The 21,126-nt window shown below is 33.6% G+C and overlaps 1 protein-coding gene across 1 annotated transcript in view; it reads left to right on the forward strand.

The window, feature by feature from the left end:
- The window catches only part of LMF1 (lipase maturation factor 1), a 731,135-nt gene that overhangs the window by 110,138 nt on the left and 599,871 nt on the right, over nucleotides 1-21,126 (forward strand). The window contains exon 3 of the mRNA XM_044677651.1: nucleotides 7,342-7,352. Within this exon, the coding sequence (XP_044533586.1) occupies nucleotides 7,342-7,352 (11 nt within the window). The remainder of the gene's footprint in view (nucleotides 1-7,341; nucleotides 7,353-21,126) is intronic.

Consider the following 21,126-nt stretch of genomic DNA (forward strand, 5'->3'; position numbering starts at 1 on the left):
GGACCAATTCCTATTTTTTTGTGTTTCTGGAAACGGAAGGATTGATGATAGCAGTTCAAACCAGAACATTCCACTAGCAATTACTGAAAGGTTATCCTTAAGAATTCTGCACTAAGTGATCAATATAAATTATGTCAATAAAATGGTAGAAACTGTGCATGTCATTAATGTAAGGTGTTAAAATTTAGCACCTATGAAATATATAGTAAATATGACCCATATTGTCCATGGGAAGCTTGCCATTTTTCATGGATTGACAAATTTATACTGCATATACTGACCTCAAAATATTGTGTGAACTCAACAATAAAAGTGATTTGGAATTAAGTCATTATCATAGATTTAATTATTGCTCACAATTGCCAAGCTACAGTTCATAAAAATTTAAGAATAATGCTTTACTGGCATAGATATTACCATACCAAGTACTCTTAATCTTAAAGCTACCTCAGGGGAAAAAAAACCTTTCAATATATAGAGATCTAGCAGAGATAAAAATTGCATGGAAACAGAATGAAGTGCATATCATATCTGCTGTCCTGTCTGCTACTGGAGTAATACCAAGAATTTTCAGTGAGCTTATTAAGATGAATTTATTTCTTTATGCTTTTATTGATCTACAAAGAAACCAGCCATTTCATTTACCTATGGAATTTATATATTTCATGAAACATTAAGTATAAAATAACAACAGAGAAAAGTGATTTGTCCTAGGACCTTTTCTATCTGAATTCCATAGAAAAATATGAGAAAGTTATCATAATAATACATATTACAAATATATAAAATACATACAAGCATAGTAAGCATTTATGTATTCAGTGTTCATTTGAAAACTCTTTAAAACATGCTACTTCCACAATAATGTAAAAAATTATTCTCTTCTAGAAGGACAATTTATGCAGCTATAGCTCTGCCGCCTGCTAAATATATTGTCATCACTCCTGAACTGAACATGGTTTTCAGGTCTGAGGGAGTCCTTTTAAAATATTGTATTAATTACCTGTTGGACATGAATGATTTCAAGATATATGATTCTACTGAAATGCCACATCACCTCATGAAAACTTTTTCCAATGATGTCAAAATTTAGAATTCTTAATGTGTGCCAAGGAAGGATAGATTCCAAAAGCTTTGAGCTTGATTCTGGAAGTAAAATTGAATCTTTGGAGGAGGACAATATCTTCTCTAGGCAAGACACATTAAGCATAAAGCTGTCCATGAGAAGGCCAATGTTGAGTATCTTATAGTAAGAGACTGATATTCTGAATTTATAATATTTAGACAAATTTTAAATAAAATAATAATGCATCTGAGGACCTCACCAAATTTAACCAATCAGTAATAGCGATGCATGCTATGTATAAATGTTAGGGCCTTAATCAAAGCAAGCTTATGAATTGTACTTAATAGGAATTACAGCAATATAAATAAAAGCAATTGTAAACAAGTTAAGAATTCTGATTAATGCAATGACCAACCATAATTCTGGAGGACTAATAATGTTCCCCACTTCATTGACAGAGAGGTGATGGACTAAAGGTACAGAATGATATGTGTGTATATATATATATATATATATATGTATATATATATATATATATATTTGAATTTTTTTTGGGGGTGACATGACTAATGTGTAATTCTTTTTTCCTTCACTATGCATATTTTTATAAGATGTTTCTTTTTATAATAGGTAGTTGTAGGAGGGAAAATAAATTGTTGTTAATTAAAAATAATTTTATTGATATTTTTGTTTCTCACATAGCCTTCATATTCTCCTTATATCTCTCTCTCTATCATTTCAGAGAGCCATTTCATATAACAAAGAATTTTCTCCTTTATAGGAAAACAAGAAAAAATCCAACAAAACCAATCCGTACTAGATCCTGAATGCAGACCAAAGCATATTATATTTCACTTTTTTCTCCCCACCTCTTAAAAAAAGTCCTTACTTTACATCTTAGAATCAATACTGTGTATTGGTTCCAAGACAGAAGAGTGGTAAGGACTAGGCAATGGGGGTTAAGTGATTTGCCCAGAGTCACACAGTTAGGAAGTATCTGAGGCTAGATTTGAACCTGGCACCTCCCATCTGTAGGCCTGGCTCTTAAGCCACTGAGCAATCCACCCACCCACTCCCTTTTTCTTGTTTGCAATCTCTTCCACAAAATGACTAATATAGAAAAATGTTTTACATGATTGCACATATAAAATCTATATTGAATTGATTACTGTGTCAGGTTGTGGAACAGAATGGGAGGGAGGAAAGGGGGACCTGAATTTGAAGCTCAAAATTAAAAAAAGGAATGTTATAACATTTTTTCACACGTAATTGAGAAAAAACAAAATGTTGTTAAGAAACAAGCAATATTTTAAAAGAATCTGAAATATATGCAATGATCTACATAGGGGACCTCCTTACTTCACAAAGTAGCTGGAAGAGCTGTTTTCTCATATTTCTACTTTGTGTCTAACCTTGTTCTTTGTAAGTTTTTTACATTTGTTTTTGATTGTTTTGTGGTTATTAGTTTCCATTTATGTTGTTGCTATATATTTGTGCGTATTGTTTTGGTTCTGCTTGTTTCACTTTGCATTAGTTCCCTTATCTTTTCATGCTTCTTTGTACCCCTATTCATTTGTTTTGCTATCACCCAGGTTGAGGGCATTTATTTTGTTTCCTTGCTTTGCTACCACTAAAAGTGCTTAATATTCCTAAACTGAAGACAAATAAAATTAATTTTAAGAAAGGAAAATGAAAAGCAAATGAACAAACTCTGCAAACTTTATTGCAAGTTGCAATAATATACTATCTACCAGATTCCTTGAAAGACATTTGCATTTGGCTAGAATTATATACCAGAAGGTCTTTCTCTTTTATAAACTAACAGATGACAAATCACACTACTACAAATTTAAACCCCAACGTATCTTTCAGAATTCAACATACTCTATTAGAGCCAGAATCTCTTTAGAGACTGAAATTGTTGTTCACAAGAGCTTGACCTAACAATAATCCTTGAAGATTTAAGAACAGCTTTTTAACATAGATATAACTTTACTTAATTCTTGTTATATCCAAACTGCATAGAATGAAAAAATTTCAAAACATAAAGACCTAGTAAAAGAAATGAAAACCCTTGGGGAACAGGATAGGCACATGAATCTTAGCTTCTTCTTGGGATCTTCCTGAAGATTTAGTAATTTCATTGAGTCTATAGAAGATAAGCTTATATCCCAGCACTTTTACTATATTATAAAAAATTTCAGTCATTTTGTTCACTTGTATAATAGACTACAGATGAAATATTAAAGAAAATAGCAGGAAAGTGACTTTTCCTGGGATTTTTCTATTTGACTTCCATTAAAAAAACCAGGAAGAATGAGATAAGAGATAACTCACAGTTTAGCACTTTATGATTTCATTATAAGAAAACTGTGAGGTAGGTGCTATTATCTTTCCCATTTTATTTATGGAGAAACCCAATCCCAATAAGATTAAGTGACTTGCTTGCCAAAGATCATCTGGTTAGTAAGAATCAGAGATAAGATTTAAATCCAACTGTTCTTCACTCCAAGTTTATAACTTGTTATATGCTCTGCCTCTCATGAAATGCTGATGATACCAATTCTCAGTTCATTGCTTTTGCTCATGTAGTTTCTTTTGCTTAGAATAAACTCCTTTTTCCTTTATACTTGCCCAAATCTAGCCCATGCTGTTTGAATGATTAATGTTTAATAACAACTGGAATTTATAGAGCGCTTTATGGTATACAAAGCCATTTATATGTGTTATCTCATTTGATTCTCACAGCAAGACTATGAGGTAGGTGCTATTATGAACTCCATTTTACAGATGAAGAAATTGAGGCTAAAAAAAGTTGTGACTTAGGCACATAAGTGGATTTGAAACTATGTCTTCTTGAATTTACAGTACTATAATATTTACCATATCACCTAGCTGTCATTTTTCCTCTGAACTCTATAGCACTTATAGTCTATATAATAAACCTAACATTTAATTTATTTTGCTTTATAATGCCCTCTAACTATTTAATGCAATAAATAGTCTTGTCTTCACAGTAGCTTAGAAATTAGAAGTTATGTAGTCATGGAATGTTGTTAGAACTGGAAGGGACTTCAGACAAGACCTTTAAAAAGCCAGAATGCAAATGCAATACAATAGATATATTGTACTGCTTCACTTTTAAGTTGTTATTATTTTACTAGGTCTGGTATTTTGAAGTTGCTCATTGTCTTTTCTTGGTTGTTTGAATGACTTTTTCCCCCAAGATTAAAGTTGTCTATGCAGAACCCTCATGGACCTATGAAATTTTGAATATTAAAAAACACCACTTAATTAACTCCTAACACTAGCTCTTTCTCTTCATGCTTCTGTTATTCTTTTCCATCCATATTCAGAATGTGATTTGAAGAACTGTTGCAAAATGGAAAACTGTTTTCTCCTAGAAAAGGACATAGGATAGAAAGAAGGATTTTCTCTCTCCCTGTCACCATCAGAACATTTCTTAATGAGATTTTTCTACTCAGTTCAGTTTGTGTGTGGGGAGAAAGGCAAAGGAGGTTTTAGAAAATGTTCCTCTTGCTGTTTGAGTTAATCCAATAGTCTCTAGGTACAAAACCCTACTGATTTTATTTAGTCTCTGAGAGAGCCATTTGCTTTTGTTTCCTTGGCATTTTTCATCATGAGCTTCTTCAGAGAAATAAATTCACAAGTGTTTGGCTGTCATCACATGACAAGTTCTTCAGTCTTGATTGATGTAATCAGCAACAGACACACGTCAGAAAACAATTTATTATTAATTCCTTGCTGCATGCTTCTTAAATAGGCCTCGGGGGGTTCCTTATGTCTGCCAAGAAAATAGAATAATTCTTGCAAGTTTACATTTAGACTGTACCATAACTGGAAGAAGTAATGACTTCAGAAATGAGAGGGAACAATTTCACATTACCTATTTCTGTGTTATATCATTTTAATGAAAATTATTTCAAACTTAATGTCCCATTCTAATCAAAGGTTTTCTATAAAACCAGTAGCTTTACATAAAAAGCTCAATCTGTAAAATAAAGTGCTTGAAACAGCAGAAAACCACTTAGGTGTTTAAAAAGTGGGCTATTTTCCAGCAGGATTTCTGCCAGCCTTCAGCACATTCTCCCCCTTTCATGATTATTTTTGCCCCCTTTAGAATGGTGGAGCCTAATGAATTGCCAATCAGGTAGAGTTAAGCCAATGATATATGGAGCAAAAACATGTCTTTAAAAATAATTTGATATAATTTATTAAAATGGACCATTTTGGTAGAAAATTTAGGCTTTTAGGAACAGAGATGGACTTAAGGAATTAAAAAAAAAATCTTCATGAAAGACAACATCTTGTAAAACAAGTTCCAGCTGTTGGAAGAAATAATATAACAAAAACTCTAAAAATAATGAAGACTCTTTAGTTCTCTCCTCCCCCATATAATTGGATCCACCAGCCTTATTTTAAAAATCTTATATCAAGTAGTCTTGTCACTTAAAATTCAAAGCAGGTGAAGTTATAAAATAACATAAAGGTAAGAAAAATTTCAAGCCAATCTGATGAAAATAATTTAATATTCGGCGTCACTTAATTGCTTTTCCAAGATGTTTACATTTGAGTGGATTTTGATTAAAAATGGTAGGGTTAGTTTCATCACCTGAAGTGGTATTTTACAAATTTTTGTATTTGTACAGTTTGCCCTGATCCAAGACTAAAGGTACAGTTCTGTGAGATTAAAGTTTGAAGGAATACTTTTGAAACTAATTTATCTCTTTCACTGTTCAATCAGTTTGCTTATTAGAAATGGAGATTGTTTTATGTGTTTAGAAGCCACTGTATATAACATTATTTCATGTATCAAAAGAATAATATACTCTTTGTTAAATACTTGAGAGAGAGGAAAGATATAGTCCTTTGTAACAGATATGGTATAGTCTTCTGGTCTTAGGCTACATGTAGTACAACTTTGCTTTGGAAGTCAAAATCTTGTAAATATTTATCTTTTTTATTCTTTTTTTTTAAAATTTGCTTTTAAACTTAGATTCTAAAAGTATAAAAATATATTAACACAATTTTAGTTTAATCTTGAGAATCCTAGTTTTTCTTATTAGAATTGACAGGACACAAATCTTTCTAATATCATTAGCAATTGAGATGATATCTGCATAGTCTGTTCTTTTAAATTGCATTCTTTATTATATAGTTTGATCTAAAATGGGGAAAAGACATATCAATGGTATATATCAGTGATGGGCAAACTATGGCCAATGGGCCAGATGCGTTCCTCTGAAATGTTCTATCTGGCTGTGCGACATTATTCCTAATCTGACAAATACAATGATTAGTATACAATACAATGAAACTCGAAAGAGTTGCCTTAGAAATAGACTGACAGATGAGCATTTCCTTTCCTTTGGTCCCCTCTTTAAAAAGTTTGCCAATCATTGGTATATATCAATGGTGTTAGATTTTTAAAATTTAATAATAATCTAATCCTCCAGAGTTTTGAGTGATTTTTATAATGCAACAGAAGTCAGTTATAATATTCATTCATTTAATGACAGTGCTTCTTGTCCTCAAGGGCCTAAAAGCCTAATAATAAATAACATATCTCATTATCACTTGAATTTGGATATACCACGGATCAAATAATATAGTTTGGTGATGTTTCAAACCAATATTCAAGTAAATAAACATGTAAAAGTCAGAAGTATATATAGGGAGTGGGAGAAATGAAAGAGGAAGGAAGGAACAGTCATCATTTTAAGGAAAGACTTGGGTTTGAATCTAGACTCTGCTATTTATTAATTTTGTGATTTAGAGAAAGGAAGTTCTCTCTGGGCCTGAATTTTCTCATCTAATTAGATGGATTAACTAGTTGAATTAAAGGAATTCTAAGATCTATTTCATTTTTAATATTTGGGATTCTTTTTGTAGGAACTGAGAATGAGTGCAGATTATTCTGATGAGTAAGAAATGTGAAACACAGGCAAATGATAATTTGTTTTATGTTGGGAATCAACCCTACCTGGTGTTTTTTTTTAATGCCATAAATGTACTAGCTACATACTGTTCCATCAGTTTTTGCCCTATACCTGTGGACCAGGATAGTCACTTCCATGTATTATAAAAATAAGACAAAGCATACTCAATATATACAGTAACTTTAGTGTTATTTGTATCTTACATTTATACACCAATTAATTTATATATATATCTCAATTTAAAGTACAAAATAAAAATGATTTAATAGAAAAGTTAAGCCATATTTTAATGTATTTTTTCTATTTCTTTTTCAGGTATGCTTTTGGTAAGTGCTTATAATTCAGAAAAACTATCTCCAGGAATTTACCTGGCAACTTATTTTGGGGGTATGTACCTTCAGAGGACTTTTATATGTTTTGTTTTTTCTACTACCTTTCACAGGTTTTAGTGAACAACTCTTTACTTCTAAAAGACTCAACTGTTGTAATGCCTTAATATAATATTAAATGCTTAGTCTTGGAATCCTAATTTAGGCAGGCTTCCCCCTCCCATTTATGAATGACCAACTAATGCAGATGTGTGAAATCATGAATTTTTCAGAACCATTATATGCTTAGAAATTCAATCTCCACCTTGCTGGAATAAAATAAGTTTTTTGTAGGCATAGTGGTGACAGTTCAATTACACTATAATGAATACATCCACAGATATTATTATTCAACTTGATTCTCTGGGGTACATGAAAAGGTGATATGAACATTTATGCATGCAAAAAGGATCACAGACATAATATCATCTTTGTCCACCTTGGTGAGTTTTCTATAGCATTCTTGACCCTCTTACAGTTCTCAAAGTAAAGTTGAAATTTATATGGAACATTTAAATCTCTAGTAGATTGGGTCAAAGGTGGCATGATGATATATTCAGCTTGGTTGAATAAAATCTGAATATACCACAGATCAAATAATATAGTTTGGCGATGTCTTAAACTAGTATCCAAGTTAGTAAATATGTCAAAGCCAAAAGTAGATTTGGGAGTGGGAGAAATGGAAGAGGAAGGAAAGAATAGTGGAAACACACACACATATGTGTGTGTGTGTGTATGTATATATATATATATAAGTATATAATTTTTAACCTTTTTATCTACTTTATGTAATAAGAGATATTTATTGACTTTTATTTGAACAATTATAATATTGATAATTTTATTATTGACTTAGAGAGCACAAAGCTATATCTAAGTAGATAGAGCCTGAAAAGTCAAGCTAGAAGAAAGGAGAAATGTTCATAACTTTTATAATGGATTTTTGTACCCTCTATTAATGCTGCAATTCAGTCAGAAGACTATTTGGTCTTGTAAGACCAAGGTATTTGTGTCCTTGTACATGTTTGAATTATTAGGTCTCTAAAAGATACTGGAGGAAGAAATCATTACATAGACATGACCACTTCAGTTAGGAATTCTGTTTTCTTCTTCAAGATCAGAGGGAAAGAGGGAAAGCTTGGTGTTTTATTTGGATTAATTATATCTTCTACTATGGGACTTCTGTTCTGAAAAGTCTTGTTAGCCTTCCTAGTATACATAGCTGATTGCCTCAAGAGGGGGAAAATATTGAGGAGACAGATGGATGAACAGGTTCTTAGTAATACTTGTGGATTTTATTGCACAATCTCTGCTATACACTTTTCCCTTCTGAAAGGAATATTAGATTTAATAATATTATGGTAGTGGTTGTTTAATATTTATGAGTCTAATTCATTTAGTGCCTGAGGCACCTTGGCTATACAATTAACTCTTTCAGGCCAATAGCTTAGGGACATAGAATCTACAGTAGTTCAATGTTTTCTAAAATTGTAATGGTCATTTTAGACAATTATAAAATGGTATACCATCTATGGTCCTATTTTTCCCTTTCTTATTTAAAATAAAAATTCAAATGCAAAATTTCTAAAAAATATTTATAGGCTGATATTTAAATAGCATTGGAATTCGAAAAAGGTAGATAAATTATGTGGGTGTTAGATGGGATTCTTATTCAGGAGTGGGTTAGATTAAATTACTTTTGGGGCCCCTTCCAACTCTGAGATTCCTTGATTCTATGATTTGGTTTAGTTTAGTTTTGGAATGAGTTTAATAGTCACCTACCCCCCTATACCTTAAACATTTATTATATGCAACTAAGTGTCTCCCTATGGTGAAATTTTCTTTTCTACCTCTGAAAACATGATTAAAATTGGGGGTTATTTTGGAATTATTGTCAAAGTTACTCTGGAGCATTTTAAACTTTGGTGGCTAGAAAGGGACTTTTCCACTGTCCTAACTATTTTTTTCACCTAGTCAATGGCATTTCTAGTAACTTGTGTTTATTCTAGTCCCTTATCTGGGAAGAGTAACATTTATGTAGAACTCTTAACATTTACAAAACGCTTTTATCCTAAACATGAAAACTTCAAAGGTAAGATGAAGAAGTGACCCATTAAAAGATTATCCTTCTTTGTCTTTGGGCACAAGGTAAAATCAACTGCTTACTCTTTTGTTTGTTTTCCAAGAAAAACCTGTGATTCATCCTTCTATTTAGTTGAAACTTCATCTATAGGGAGAATGTCAATATTAATTTTGGTATGTCTTTCAGTTAATATCTCACATTTAAAACATGCAAATAAAAGAATGATCTGTGTTTTCACCAACATTGGGAAGCTCCTATGTGGGAATTCCCTTCACTAAAACCTCTGTGTCTTATTAGATAAATCTAGAGCAGTGATGGGCAAACTATGGCCAGCGGGCCAGATGGGGAGAGGGAGTGGGGAGGCCCTGAAATGTTCTATCAGATCCTGGGACATTATTCCCAATCTGATGAATACAATGAGTAAGTTACAATACAATGAAACTTCAAAAGAGTTGCCTTAGAAACAGACTGACAGATGAGCATTTCCTTCCCTTTGGCCCCTCTTTAAAAAGTTTGCCCATCACTGATCTAGTGGAATTAACTTAGGCATATAAAAGTTGTGATTTTCCAGGGTCATATAGGCTAGATTTTAACCAAAGTCTTCTTGATTCCAAGTCTAGTACTTTTTTTTTTTTAACAATTTGAATTTAGAGTACCAGTACTGATATAATGGATAAAAGAGCTAGAGCCTCAGAGCTAAGGAGTCCTGGATTCAAGTTCCGCCTCTCATATATACTGGCTCTCTTGACCCTGGTCAAATAATTTCTCACTTACTCTAAGTAGTTTTTTAGAGGGAGTTTTGTCATCCATGGAGTACCTTGCAGAATTGTCAAACTTGTGGCCTTTCTGCTGCAAGCAGCCCAAAAAACTCAATGAGGCTGGAACTAGAATGTAATGGAACTGGGAAATATTTAATAAAATAAGTAAAAATACAATAAAGCATAGATAATGTTAATATGTAGTTTTCTAAGTCATTATGTGACCCAGTACCTTTGTGGTCCCATTTCTTTTTGAATTTAACACATATACCACAGGAATCAGTCACATCTCTTAGGGATGGCCCATAAATGTGTTTTCTACTTTCTCTCATGCCTCTCTAATATGGACACTATATAAGTAAAAAGAGGTCATACAGGTCTGATTACTTTTCTTAGTTTCATGGATTGTCATAGCAAAATAATTGATTACCTAGTGACCACTTAGTGGTGCTAAACCTCTCTCTCTCTTTATCTGTACTGGTCCTTGGACAATTTCTTTACTCTGTCACCAAGGGCCATACTACTTCAAGCGTTTCCATCATGATGGAATCTATCAGAAATAGTATTTGAGGAAGTCATCTCTATGCCACTGTTAGGAATTGGGGTAGAAGCTTTGTGAAAGATTTTTTATTCCTTAGAACTGAATAATTAAAACATTAAGTGATTATTTATGAAATCAGAAGGAAACCCACTATCTGTAATGTACTTGAAAACATGATTCATGAGGTTCTACAGAGTTCCCAGGATTTGATTCAGCTAGTATAGCATTATGTAGAGGCAGTTAGTGGTGCAGTGGATAGAGAGCCAGGCCTATAGTCTGGAAGACCTGAGCTCAGATGTAACTTCAGGTAATTATATTACCCTAGGAAAGCCATTTAATTTGTTTGTCTCAATTTCCTCATCTGTAAAATGAGAATAATAATAGCATCTGTCATCCGTTGTTGTGAGTATCAAATGACATAATGATTGTAAAACACTTTTAGTGCCTGGCAAGTAGTAAGAACTATATAAATATTAGCTATTATTATCAGGCAAAGGAGACAAAACAGTATCAAGAATACTTTAGATATAGTTACTCTTAGATTTCAGTAAATTATTAAGCAATTGCTTTCATTCTATTCTTCTGGACTCAAGGGAGAGATATAGGTAATATTAATGATTTGGAAAATATAAATATATTTGCCTTTAAAAAATTGCAGTTTCGTGTTGTAGTTTTCCAAAATACCTCTCTTATTTGTGAAATTCAGGCTCTTTTGTGACAAACTGACTTTTCTGCCTGGTACATTCACCACATAGTTTTCTAGAACCAGCTGGCCGGAAGTGTCAACTCCTCATGCTTCTTCATGGACTTTCTGCCCAGTTTCTAGTGTTTTTTTGCCTGTGATTTCTTAGATAGGAAGCAAATCATTTTTTCTCCTATAAAACTCATGCATTTCACTTCCTTTTGCACCACTCCAGTGTGTGGAGTACCCAAGGCTATCTTGGTGTGATGTTGACCCATTTCCTTACTTTGGATGCATTGGCCTGCTGTGTGTGTGTGTGTGTGTGTGTGTGCATGCCCTAGTTTGGAAGTACTGGTTCAAATACTGGAGTATTTGGAATGGAGTTGTAAATTACCTTGGAATAAAGAAAATGTGGAACCTCATACTATTTAAGAACAGTAATAGAGGTGATGAAACAGAGTGTGCCAAAGAGGCAAAATAGGTTTTTCTTTAAGATTTCCACAAGTATGTTATTGAAGTTTATACTTCTCCCATCTATGGCTTAAAGAATATAGTGCCTGAGGTTCATTTGCTACCCTGATTATAACTTTCTTTTGTTGCCTCTGATTTGCACATTTCATTCCTTCCATTTCTAAAGGTATCTATTATATGAACTTAAAATGCATCAACTAAAAACCTATTACTTTTAGTATTGACTGATTGCTCTGATGGTGGAATCTCCTTTAAGAGCCAAAGCATATGTAATGGACTGAGATGTGATAAGGGATAATATATAAATGTTTCCAGGAATGGAATCAAATGGCTAGAAAACATGAGGTCTTGTTTTTTTTCTATAATTTTATTGCCATGTTTTCCTTGATTTGTTAGGTCTTCATTGGAGTTCGTGTGGTGCATTACTGGGTACTGATTCTGAAGACCTAGTTCCAAGGCCCAAGTCTTCCACTTAACGTCTTTGGAAAGTCACTTCACTAGTTTTAAACCTTGGTTTTCTCAATAGTAAAATGGTGAAACCTGTTCTACCTTTCTCATGAGATGGTTCAGAGGAGAATTTGTTTGCAAAAATATAGTCCCATAGAAACGTGAGCTGCTATTTCTTTACATACTTATTTTTCAAGATTAACTGGAGTAGCTCAGTAGATTGAGAGCCAGGCCCAGAGTCAGGAGGTCCTGGATTCAAATTTGGCTTCAGATACTTTGCAACTGTGTGACTGAGCAAGTCACTTAATCCCCATTGCCTAGCTCTTACTGGTCTTCTGCCTTAGAATCAATATATAGTATTGATTCTGAGATGGAAGGTAAGGGTTTAAAAAAAAAGATTAACTGGAAAACTTAGTCTTCAGGATAACTGAATACATAAAGCATTTATTAAGTGCTTACTATGTAGAAAAGTAAGACAATCTCTGCTCTTAAGGAGCTCGCATTCTAATTAGGGAGACAACAGCAATGGAAGGTTTCAGAGTCGTCAGAAAAAAATTCTATGATTCTTAGATTACAGTAGCAAAGTAGTTGATCATGTCTCTTCTTGAATGTCATTAAAGGATTACAATGTGACATATTTTCTTAACTTTCCTATTACCAACGATTTTGTTTTTACCACATTTTTTTCTAACATGTTAAATGATTCATATCCTCACCATGTAGGCTTTGAGGAAAATAAAATCAGTGTACTAAGACATTCAAGTTAATATTTTAAGCTTTAAAACTAGAAAGAAGAGCTGTCTTTGTGGAAAATTGTTTCCCTGGAGTAGACTTTTAAAATTTAAGTGGATTGAGTTCTCAAAGGACTTTCATTTTTAGCTGGTCCAAAGATATGATCATGGCAGTATGTAATTTCATTTTAACAAGTTGATAATATAGTAGTTGTAGTTTTTATTTGTATTACATCTTTCTCCTAAGGAAGTCAGCACATTTCTTTTTTTTTTTAATTCTCATTTGACTGTCCAAAATTACTGTGAACAAACTCAGTATAGTATTGTACCTTTCATTGTAAAGATGTAGAAACAGAATTGGGTTATCAAGGGAGTTTTACCCCAAGTTTCTGTTAGTGGTAGAATATGAACCCAAGATTTCAGGTGCTATAGGGAAGAACCAGTTTGTTCTTTTTTTAATATACCTAAAATTTTTACTAAGATATAGGAGGTTATAGTACAATTTGTCCATTCGTCTTAAAGGGCCACTATTCTTCTCAAACATACTGGGTTGTGATGTGTCTACTTTTATCTCCTGAATCAGTAAGTAACCTGCCACTGTTCTTCAAATTCTTTGTTCACAGTAGGATTCCTTTCGTCCTGTTTTTAGATAAAATGCTGTTGCTGAATAAGATGAATGAAATGTAAATTTGAAGTGACTTTGTCAGAACACAGGAAAACCACAATATTTTTGTTATAATATAGCTGAAAAAACAATGCTGCCATCCTTTTCTGTTTTTGAAGAAGTTGCATTGAATATTGCTGGGCTTTGAAAGCAGTTACAGTTTGGTAATATTTACTTCAAAGAGCAACCTTAAAAAATAATTCATTGAGTGAGCTTTGTAAATGCTGACTGTTTCCTGTACCCCTGCAGGAAGTATGCTTTTGGATATTTGTGAGGATGGCGTATGGTAGCCTTCTGAGAAATGCTTGCTGTCCTAGTGAATTTTAAAAGCAGTCAGAAGGCTGACAAAGGGTAGTAGTAATAGCAAGCTGTTAGGCCAAATGGGATCAACTGGTAATGTCTGATTGCTTTTTGTTCTTTACCTCTAGGTGAAAGTTACTGAAAATTCTTCTCACTTAAGACAGTGAGTTATGAAATATAAATGTTGCAGTTTGTGTGATACAAAACTTTGAAAATTATTTTGCTAGTTTCTCCAAAGAAAATCCTGTGCTCACTTGCTTTATGGTGCTAAAATTTGAATAAATGAAGAGCTATTATAGTCCTTTAGCAAGTGCTGAATCATTTTAAATGCTACATTTAACACCTGATATTTCTAAAATGTATGGGTTCATGAAGATCTTCTGTATCAATTGGTCAATCAGTCAACATTTATTAATTGCCTACTCTGTGCTGGACACTGTGCTAAGATACAAAAAGAGGCAAAAGAGTCTCTTCCCTCAAGAAGTTTATGATCTCCTGAGGGAAACAATATGCAAACAAAACAAACTATGCTCAGGATAATAGGGAAAAATTGACAGAGGAAAGGCACTAGAATTAAGAAGGATAGGGGGAGGGAAGGTATTAGAATTAAGAGGGGTTGGAGAAGGCTATATAGAAGATGGGTTTTCAGTTGGGACTTAAAAGAAGCCAGAGAAACCAGACCAGTAATCAGAGTTGAGGAGATAGAACATACCAGGCAGGGGGATAGCCAGAGAGAATGCCTGAATCTGAGTGATAGAGTGTCTTGTTTATGGAGCAGCTAGAAGTCCAGTTGATCCTGATTTGGTGGGTATATTCCAGGGAGTAAGGTGTATGAAGCCTGCAAAGGTAGGAGTGGGCTAGGTTATGAAGGCTTGGGGCAGTAGCAGTGATCTGATGCCTGGCTTCAGAGGACCAAGATAGGTTTAGTGTTAATATCATTTCAACTTTTTTTGTGGTTATTTCCAAAGTTGACTTATTTCACTTAGTAATAGACTCTCAGAGTTGGAAAGGACACTAGAGGTCATTTGATACAATTTGTACTTGAGTAAGATTTCCATCTACATAAGTCCTGAAATGTAATCACTCAACCTCTAACTTGAACACCTCCATTGATGGGTAGTACAGATCCTTTTTCCAATCCAATCTACTTTGGAAGCTATAATCATTAGCAAATTTTACTTCTTATTGAGCCAAAATTTGTCTCCATATCATATACCCAGTATTCTTAGTTCTGCCTTTGGGGACTAAGCAGAATAAATCTAATCCCTCTTCTACATGCCAACCCTTTAAATCTTTGAAGGCACTTGATAGATCTCTTCTCTGGACTAATGCTTTATCCATTTAATTCATCTTTGTGGGATATGGTTTCAAGTTTCTCATCATACTAGTTGGGCTGCTATGGCACTTATTAAAATATGTTGTCTAAAACCTAAACTAGCATTCCAAATTTGGTCTGAATGTATGAAATATGACAGGACTATAGAGCTCCTTCATTGTGAATGTTATGCTTCTTTTAATCCTGTCTAAGATTGCCTTAGTTTTTTGACCACTATGTCACACTGTAGACATATTGAGTCCACTAAAATTCTCAAGTCTCTCTTATTTGAAAATAGTTCATATGAATTGCCTATGTTTCTATCACTTGTACAATTAGTTCTTTGAACACAGTTACTTTTCATATCATTAAATTTGGCCTATTATCCTATCCTATTGAGAACTTTTGGAGTTTGATCTTTTTTATTTGGACAACTCCAATTTTTCTTCCTTATTGAAGTCATTTTTCTCCTATTGGAATTTTATTCCCAACCTTTTTCAATTGGCTCTTCCTGTAGAATGAAGACATGAGATCCTAGCTCTTCATCTTCTGAACTCTTAAACGTTTTTCCTTGAATCCAGATTGGGCTCAATTTTCTTCTGTGCGTCTATTAAAAAGGAAAATAGATATTATAATTACTGCCTTAGGTTAGGAATATCTTTGGGAAGGGTATTGGATAGGTATTTTATAGTAAAGGAGAATTGAATGTGTGTAGCAATTGATATCATAAAGGAAAATTAGGACTGAAAAAGATAAATATGCATAACTTTATATAAGTATAAGGAGGCCTGGTTAATACCCAGTGCAAATTACTCTGCAAAGGGACTTCTTTTTTGAGGGACATCTGTATTCCGCTTTTGTGTTGGTCATTACTTATCATGACACAGGTGCAGAAACAGAATTTCATACTGGCCGATCTTTTACTTGCTGTTTCCATCTTACCTAAGTGGCTTGACTTTTGCTTCTTACATCTTTTCCAAAAAAATGCTTCTGACTGACTTTAAGTTTGCCTACAAGGTAACAGTTCATCATATATAGATATCTTTTGATATCTTAAAATTTACATATATAAAGAGAAAGATGTAGTCTTGTTGGATCTTACTCAAAGAATTCCCTTTTGGCCTAGCCCCCCTTTTTTCTTTTTAAAAATTTTATTTAGAATATTTTTCCATGATTCCATGATTTATGATCCCCCCCAGCTTTTCCTCCCCCCCAAAGCCAACAAGCAGTTCCACTGGGTTATACACGTATCATTGTTCAAAACTTATTTCCATGTTATTCAGATTTGCAGTAGAATGATCTTTTAATACCCAAATCCTAATCATATCCCTTTCGAACTACATGATCAATCATATATTTTTCTTCTATGTTTCTGTTCCCACAGTTCTTTCTCTGGATGTGGATAACCTTCTTTCTCATAAGTTCCTCAGTTGACCTAGATCATTGATTGCATTGCTATTAGTAGAAAAATTTATTACATTAGGTTGTGCCAGAATGTATCAGCCTCTGTATATAATGTTCTCCTGGTTCTGCTCCTTTCACTCTTCATCAATTCCTGGAAGTCTTTCCAGTTCACATGGAATTCCTCCAGTTCATTATTCCTTTGAGCACAATAGTATTCCATCACCAGCATATACCACAATTTGTTCAGCCATTCCCCAATCAAAGAGCATCCCCTCATTTCCCAATTTTTGCCACCACAAAGAGCGTGGCTATAAATATTTTTGTACAAATCTTTTTCCTTATTATCTCTTTGGGGTACAAACCCAGCAGTGTTATGGCTGGATCAAAGGGCAGGCATTCTTTTAAAGCCCATTGTGCATAGTTCCAAATTGCCATCCAGAATGGTTGGACCAATTCACAACTCTACCAGCAATGTATTAGTTTCCCAATTTTGGCATAACCCTTTACAACAAACCAAATGTTGATTCTATAACATGAAGAAGTTTTGGAATAGAACTTTAGTGGAGGCCATTCAGCCTCAAATAAAATCAGTACAGTAACACCACAATACACCACATTATACATTTATTAAGCACCTACTATTTTCTAGGCACTGTGCTAAGCCCTGAGGATACAAATGAGAAAAAAATACAGATGGTCCCTGACTTTAGGAAAGTTATAATCTAATGGGGTAAGATAGCACACAAAAGGAAGCTAAGAAGTGGTGAGAAGGAGAAGGTAATGGTACCTGATCCTGGTATCATGATGATGGTGGAGTCAGTAGAATCCAAAGAGTGAAGCTGGTGGGAAATGAAGAGTTGACTTCTGAGGCCTTCTTATATAAAAGCCCTTGCTATATTTTGGTGGAAGTTTTTCTGATACTTCAGCCCCTCAGTCAGAAGGACAGAAGCTACTTAGTTTATTGATGAGTTGTGACTAGAAAAGCTGAGAAGCCATTGATATCTCTGTGATGGTAACTTTCTTGATGATGATATTTTCCTGGGGAGAAGGAGAGCAGATATTATAATAGTGGTGGAGTCAGTCAAATCCAAGGACTATATAGAGACTTTTCATTAGAATGTTGACCATTAGGTGATTAATATTTTTTATTTTGGCCACAGTCAACCATGAAGACTGTTTGCTGAGTTATAAAGAAATTGTCTTCCATGTCTGAGGAGTGAATATACTAATAAAGCTATGGATCCTTGAGGAAAAGCATAATATGAGAATGAATTTTAATTAAGCCTTCAAAAATCACTCTCAAGAGATGGAATTTTCATTTTCCGACTAATTTTTCTGCTTCTTAATTTACAAAAATTATGATTTTCAATGAAATGATCTAATTCTGATATTTGTTCTATAATAGTTCAATATAAAGTTTTGAATACTGAAATTATGCTGGAGGAAAAGTACTATGACAGTTTATATAGAATGGGTTAGAGTTGGGGAAAGACAGGAATCAGGAAGACCAGGTGGGATGTAATAAAAAAAGATAGAGCAATTGAAGCCTTGAGATTATGTGGACCTATACTAGGAACATTTTAGAGCAGTGTTCTAACAGATTTGATACTAAAAATAATGACATTCCCTTGAATAGAAAAAGAATATTTAATCTTTTACTGTGCTTCTAACTAGGCTGAATCTGTAGTTCTTAAGAACCACAGGCTCACCCCATACTATTAGCAAAGAATATTATGGTTACAATTAGAGATGGGTGGACCTCAGAGTTTTTTCAAATTAAATCCCCTCATTAAATAGATGAAGAAACTGAGACCCAGAGTAGTCTAGACACTTATACAAGGTAACATGAGTTATAAATTGTAGAGTTAAGATTTGAATCCAGGTCTTCCAACTTCAACTCCAACACTCTTTAAAAAATAATGAATCATTCACATGGCAATATTGAATTGTATAGTAGAGAGACTAATATGAATATGATAGGCCCATAATTTTAAAGTGCTGATGTTAGGAGCCAGGCACCCCCTCTATTTTGGAGCTGAGCTTGTTAGCAACAAGTGTTGCCATAAAAATCACTAAAATAAGGACAAATTTCAGGAAAAGAGTAAAGGTAGCAGGAAAACAAGAGTGCTATTTCAGGGTCTAAATTGAGTTATGGTATGCCTGAAGTGTGTTTTCATTTTAAAAAAAGCATTTGGGGCACAGTGTTTAGAAGTGTCTCTAATAGCAAGAAAGAGAATGTAATAGACTTTTGGTATGTTTAAGAAAAGTGATGCACAGTAATAATTACCACCAAAGATTGATTCCAAAACTCTTACCAATAATAACTAGAAAGGGGATTTTCAAGTAGAGGAAGAATATAATGGAATAAATGAGATAATATATAATTTTGGATGCAGTAATTTTCATTGATTTTAATAAAACTAGAAATTATATATTTGATATATATTTGAAAATTATAAGTATTGTAGGTTATCTTTGAAAACCATTTTAGGCAAGATATTGACAGTTAAGGGAATTCTGTTTAAGTAGATACTGACCATTTTTGTTTTGTAACTATTACAATTTTGTGTTTCTATTTCTCATGTAGAGTGGGAAACTTTTCCTTATGCCTTATTAAATCTATTTTTCAAACTGTCACTTAACTAGGTCTAGTGACAGAATCGGATGTTTATATGGCCCTGGACACTTGAACTCTGGTGTTTTCAATCACAACAGCACCTCTTGCCAGCCGTTGTGAATTAAATACTCCTTGCGACCTTTTACCCTTGCCGCTCTTAAATTCATGCTTTAAAAACAGCTTAATGAGGGGTTTACTGGCCCAATTGGAAGTTTTTATTAAAACCTATTAGTGCGCTAGAGTAGTTTGCCTGAAGGAAGCGATTAGCCCAGAGCAACTAAGCTTGGAGCTGGCCTCTAGCCACACCAGGTTTTCACTAAACTGTTTCCAGATTCACGTTAACCCTAACACTAGAGTTTTCATGGTATTCATATCCTCTCTTTTAATTTATAGTTCATCTAATTCTCTTCCCAGCCCCCCATGTTCTAGAAAGCAGTTTGTTTTAATTCAATTATTCTTACAGTCAGATTCAGCCTCTTTCATCCAGATTTGAATTTGCTCATGAGCCTCAATTATGCAGACTAGTCCAAATACTGAAATGTTGCTATCCCCAAAGAAGCTAAAAATAATTCTGGGGCTTGTTTGAAATCTTCAATTTGCATTTCATAAAAGTTGTCCTCCTGTGTAAGATGCTTGGTAGGGAAGAATCCCCTAAAATCCTGTACTGATTTTTAAGAAACTTAATGCACGCAAATAAAAAACTTTTACACTATCCTGTCTTTGTGAAATAGAAAAATTAAATTGTCACTATGTCTTGCTTTGACTTCTGTCTTTTGTTTATCATTAAGATGAGAATTTAAGTGAATTGCTCAGATTTTTTTTAAGGGAGACAAAGGTAAAGAAATTGTATACCCATTGGTAATCTATTTACTGAATGATATTTTTCAGTTTTTCTTTTGAATGCCTCAGCCAAACTACCATATGTGTTTAAATTGAATATAATGGAAATTCTGTCATTAAAGCTACTATTCTATATTGTAATCTCAGTAATTACTGCTCAAGTTATTCTAAGAACTATTTTAGCAAGCAGTGATGATTATAGTAGATCTAAAATTTCTACAACCAAGAAAAAAATGTTTCTTGAATCCTTTTCTCTGATACCTTTTCTTCCACAAGGTATTAAGTTATAGTATATAGACTTTTGGGCTGGGGATAATGATACCTATTTTTTATTGGAATATTTGTTTGTATTTTATTTTTATTTTTTGTATTTAAAATTATTATTTATTTGTTTTTATATCAGTTTAATTTCAGATAATGTTCTTTCCTTACCCAGTGAGTTTTCTATTATAACAAAGAATTTTTTTAAAACTAAAAAATAAAATAAATTCATCAAAACTAATCAACTTGTCATCTGACAGTATACCCACTTGCATTGATTAAGAGCATTTCTTTGATTTCTAAATCCTATTCTTCAACTATAGTTTTCTTCTGACACCTTCTTATAGCACAAAAAGTAACCCTTTGTCCCTAAGGGCTATGCATAAGCTCTGCTAAGGCTTACTATAATAGAAAGACTTCAAGCATATCTATTAAGTATATATAGGGGCAACTGGGTAGCTCAGTGGAGTGAGAGTCAGGCCTAGAGACAGGAGGTCCTAGGTTCAAACCTGGCCTCAGCCACTTCCCAGCTGTGTGACCCTGGGCAAGTCACTTGACCCCCATTGCCCACCCTTACCAATCTTCCACCTATGAGACAATACACCGAAGTACAAGGGT

The sequence above is a fragment of the Gracilinanus agilis genome, chromosome 1, assembly GCF_016433145.1.
Source record: "Gracilinanus agilis isolate LMUSP501 chromosome 1, AgileGrace, whole genome shotgun sequence".
Taxonomy (NCBI): Eukaryota; Metazoa; Chordata; class Mammalia; order Didelphimorphia; family Didelphidae; genus Gracilinanus; species Gracilinanus agilis.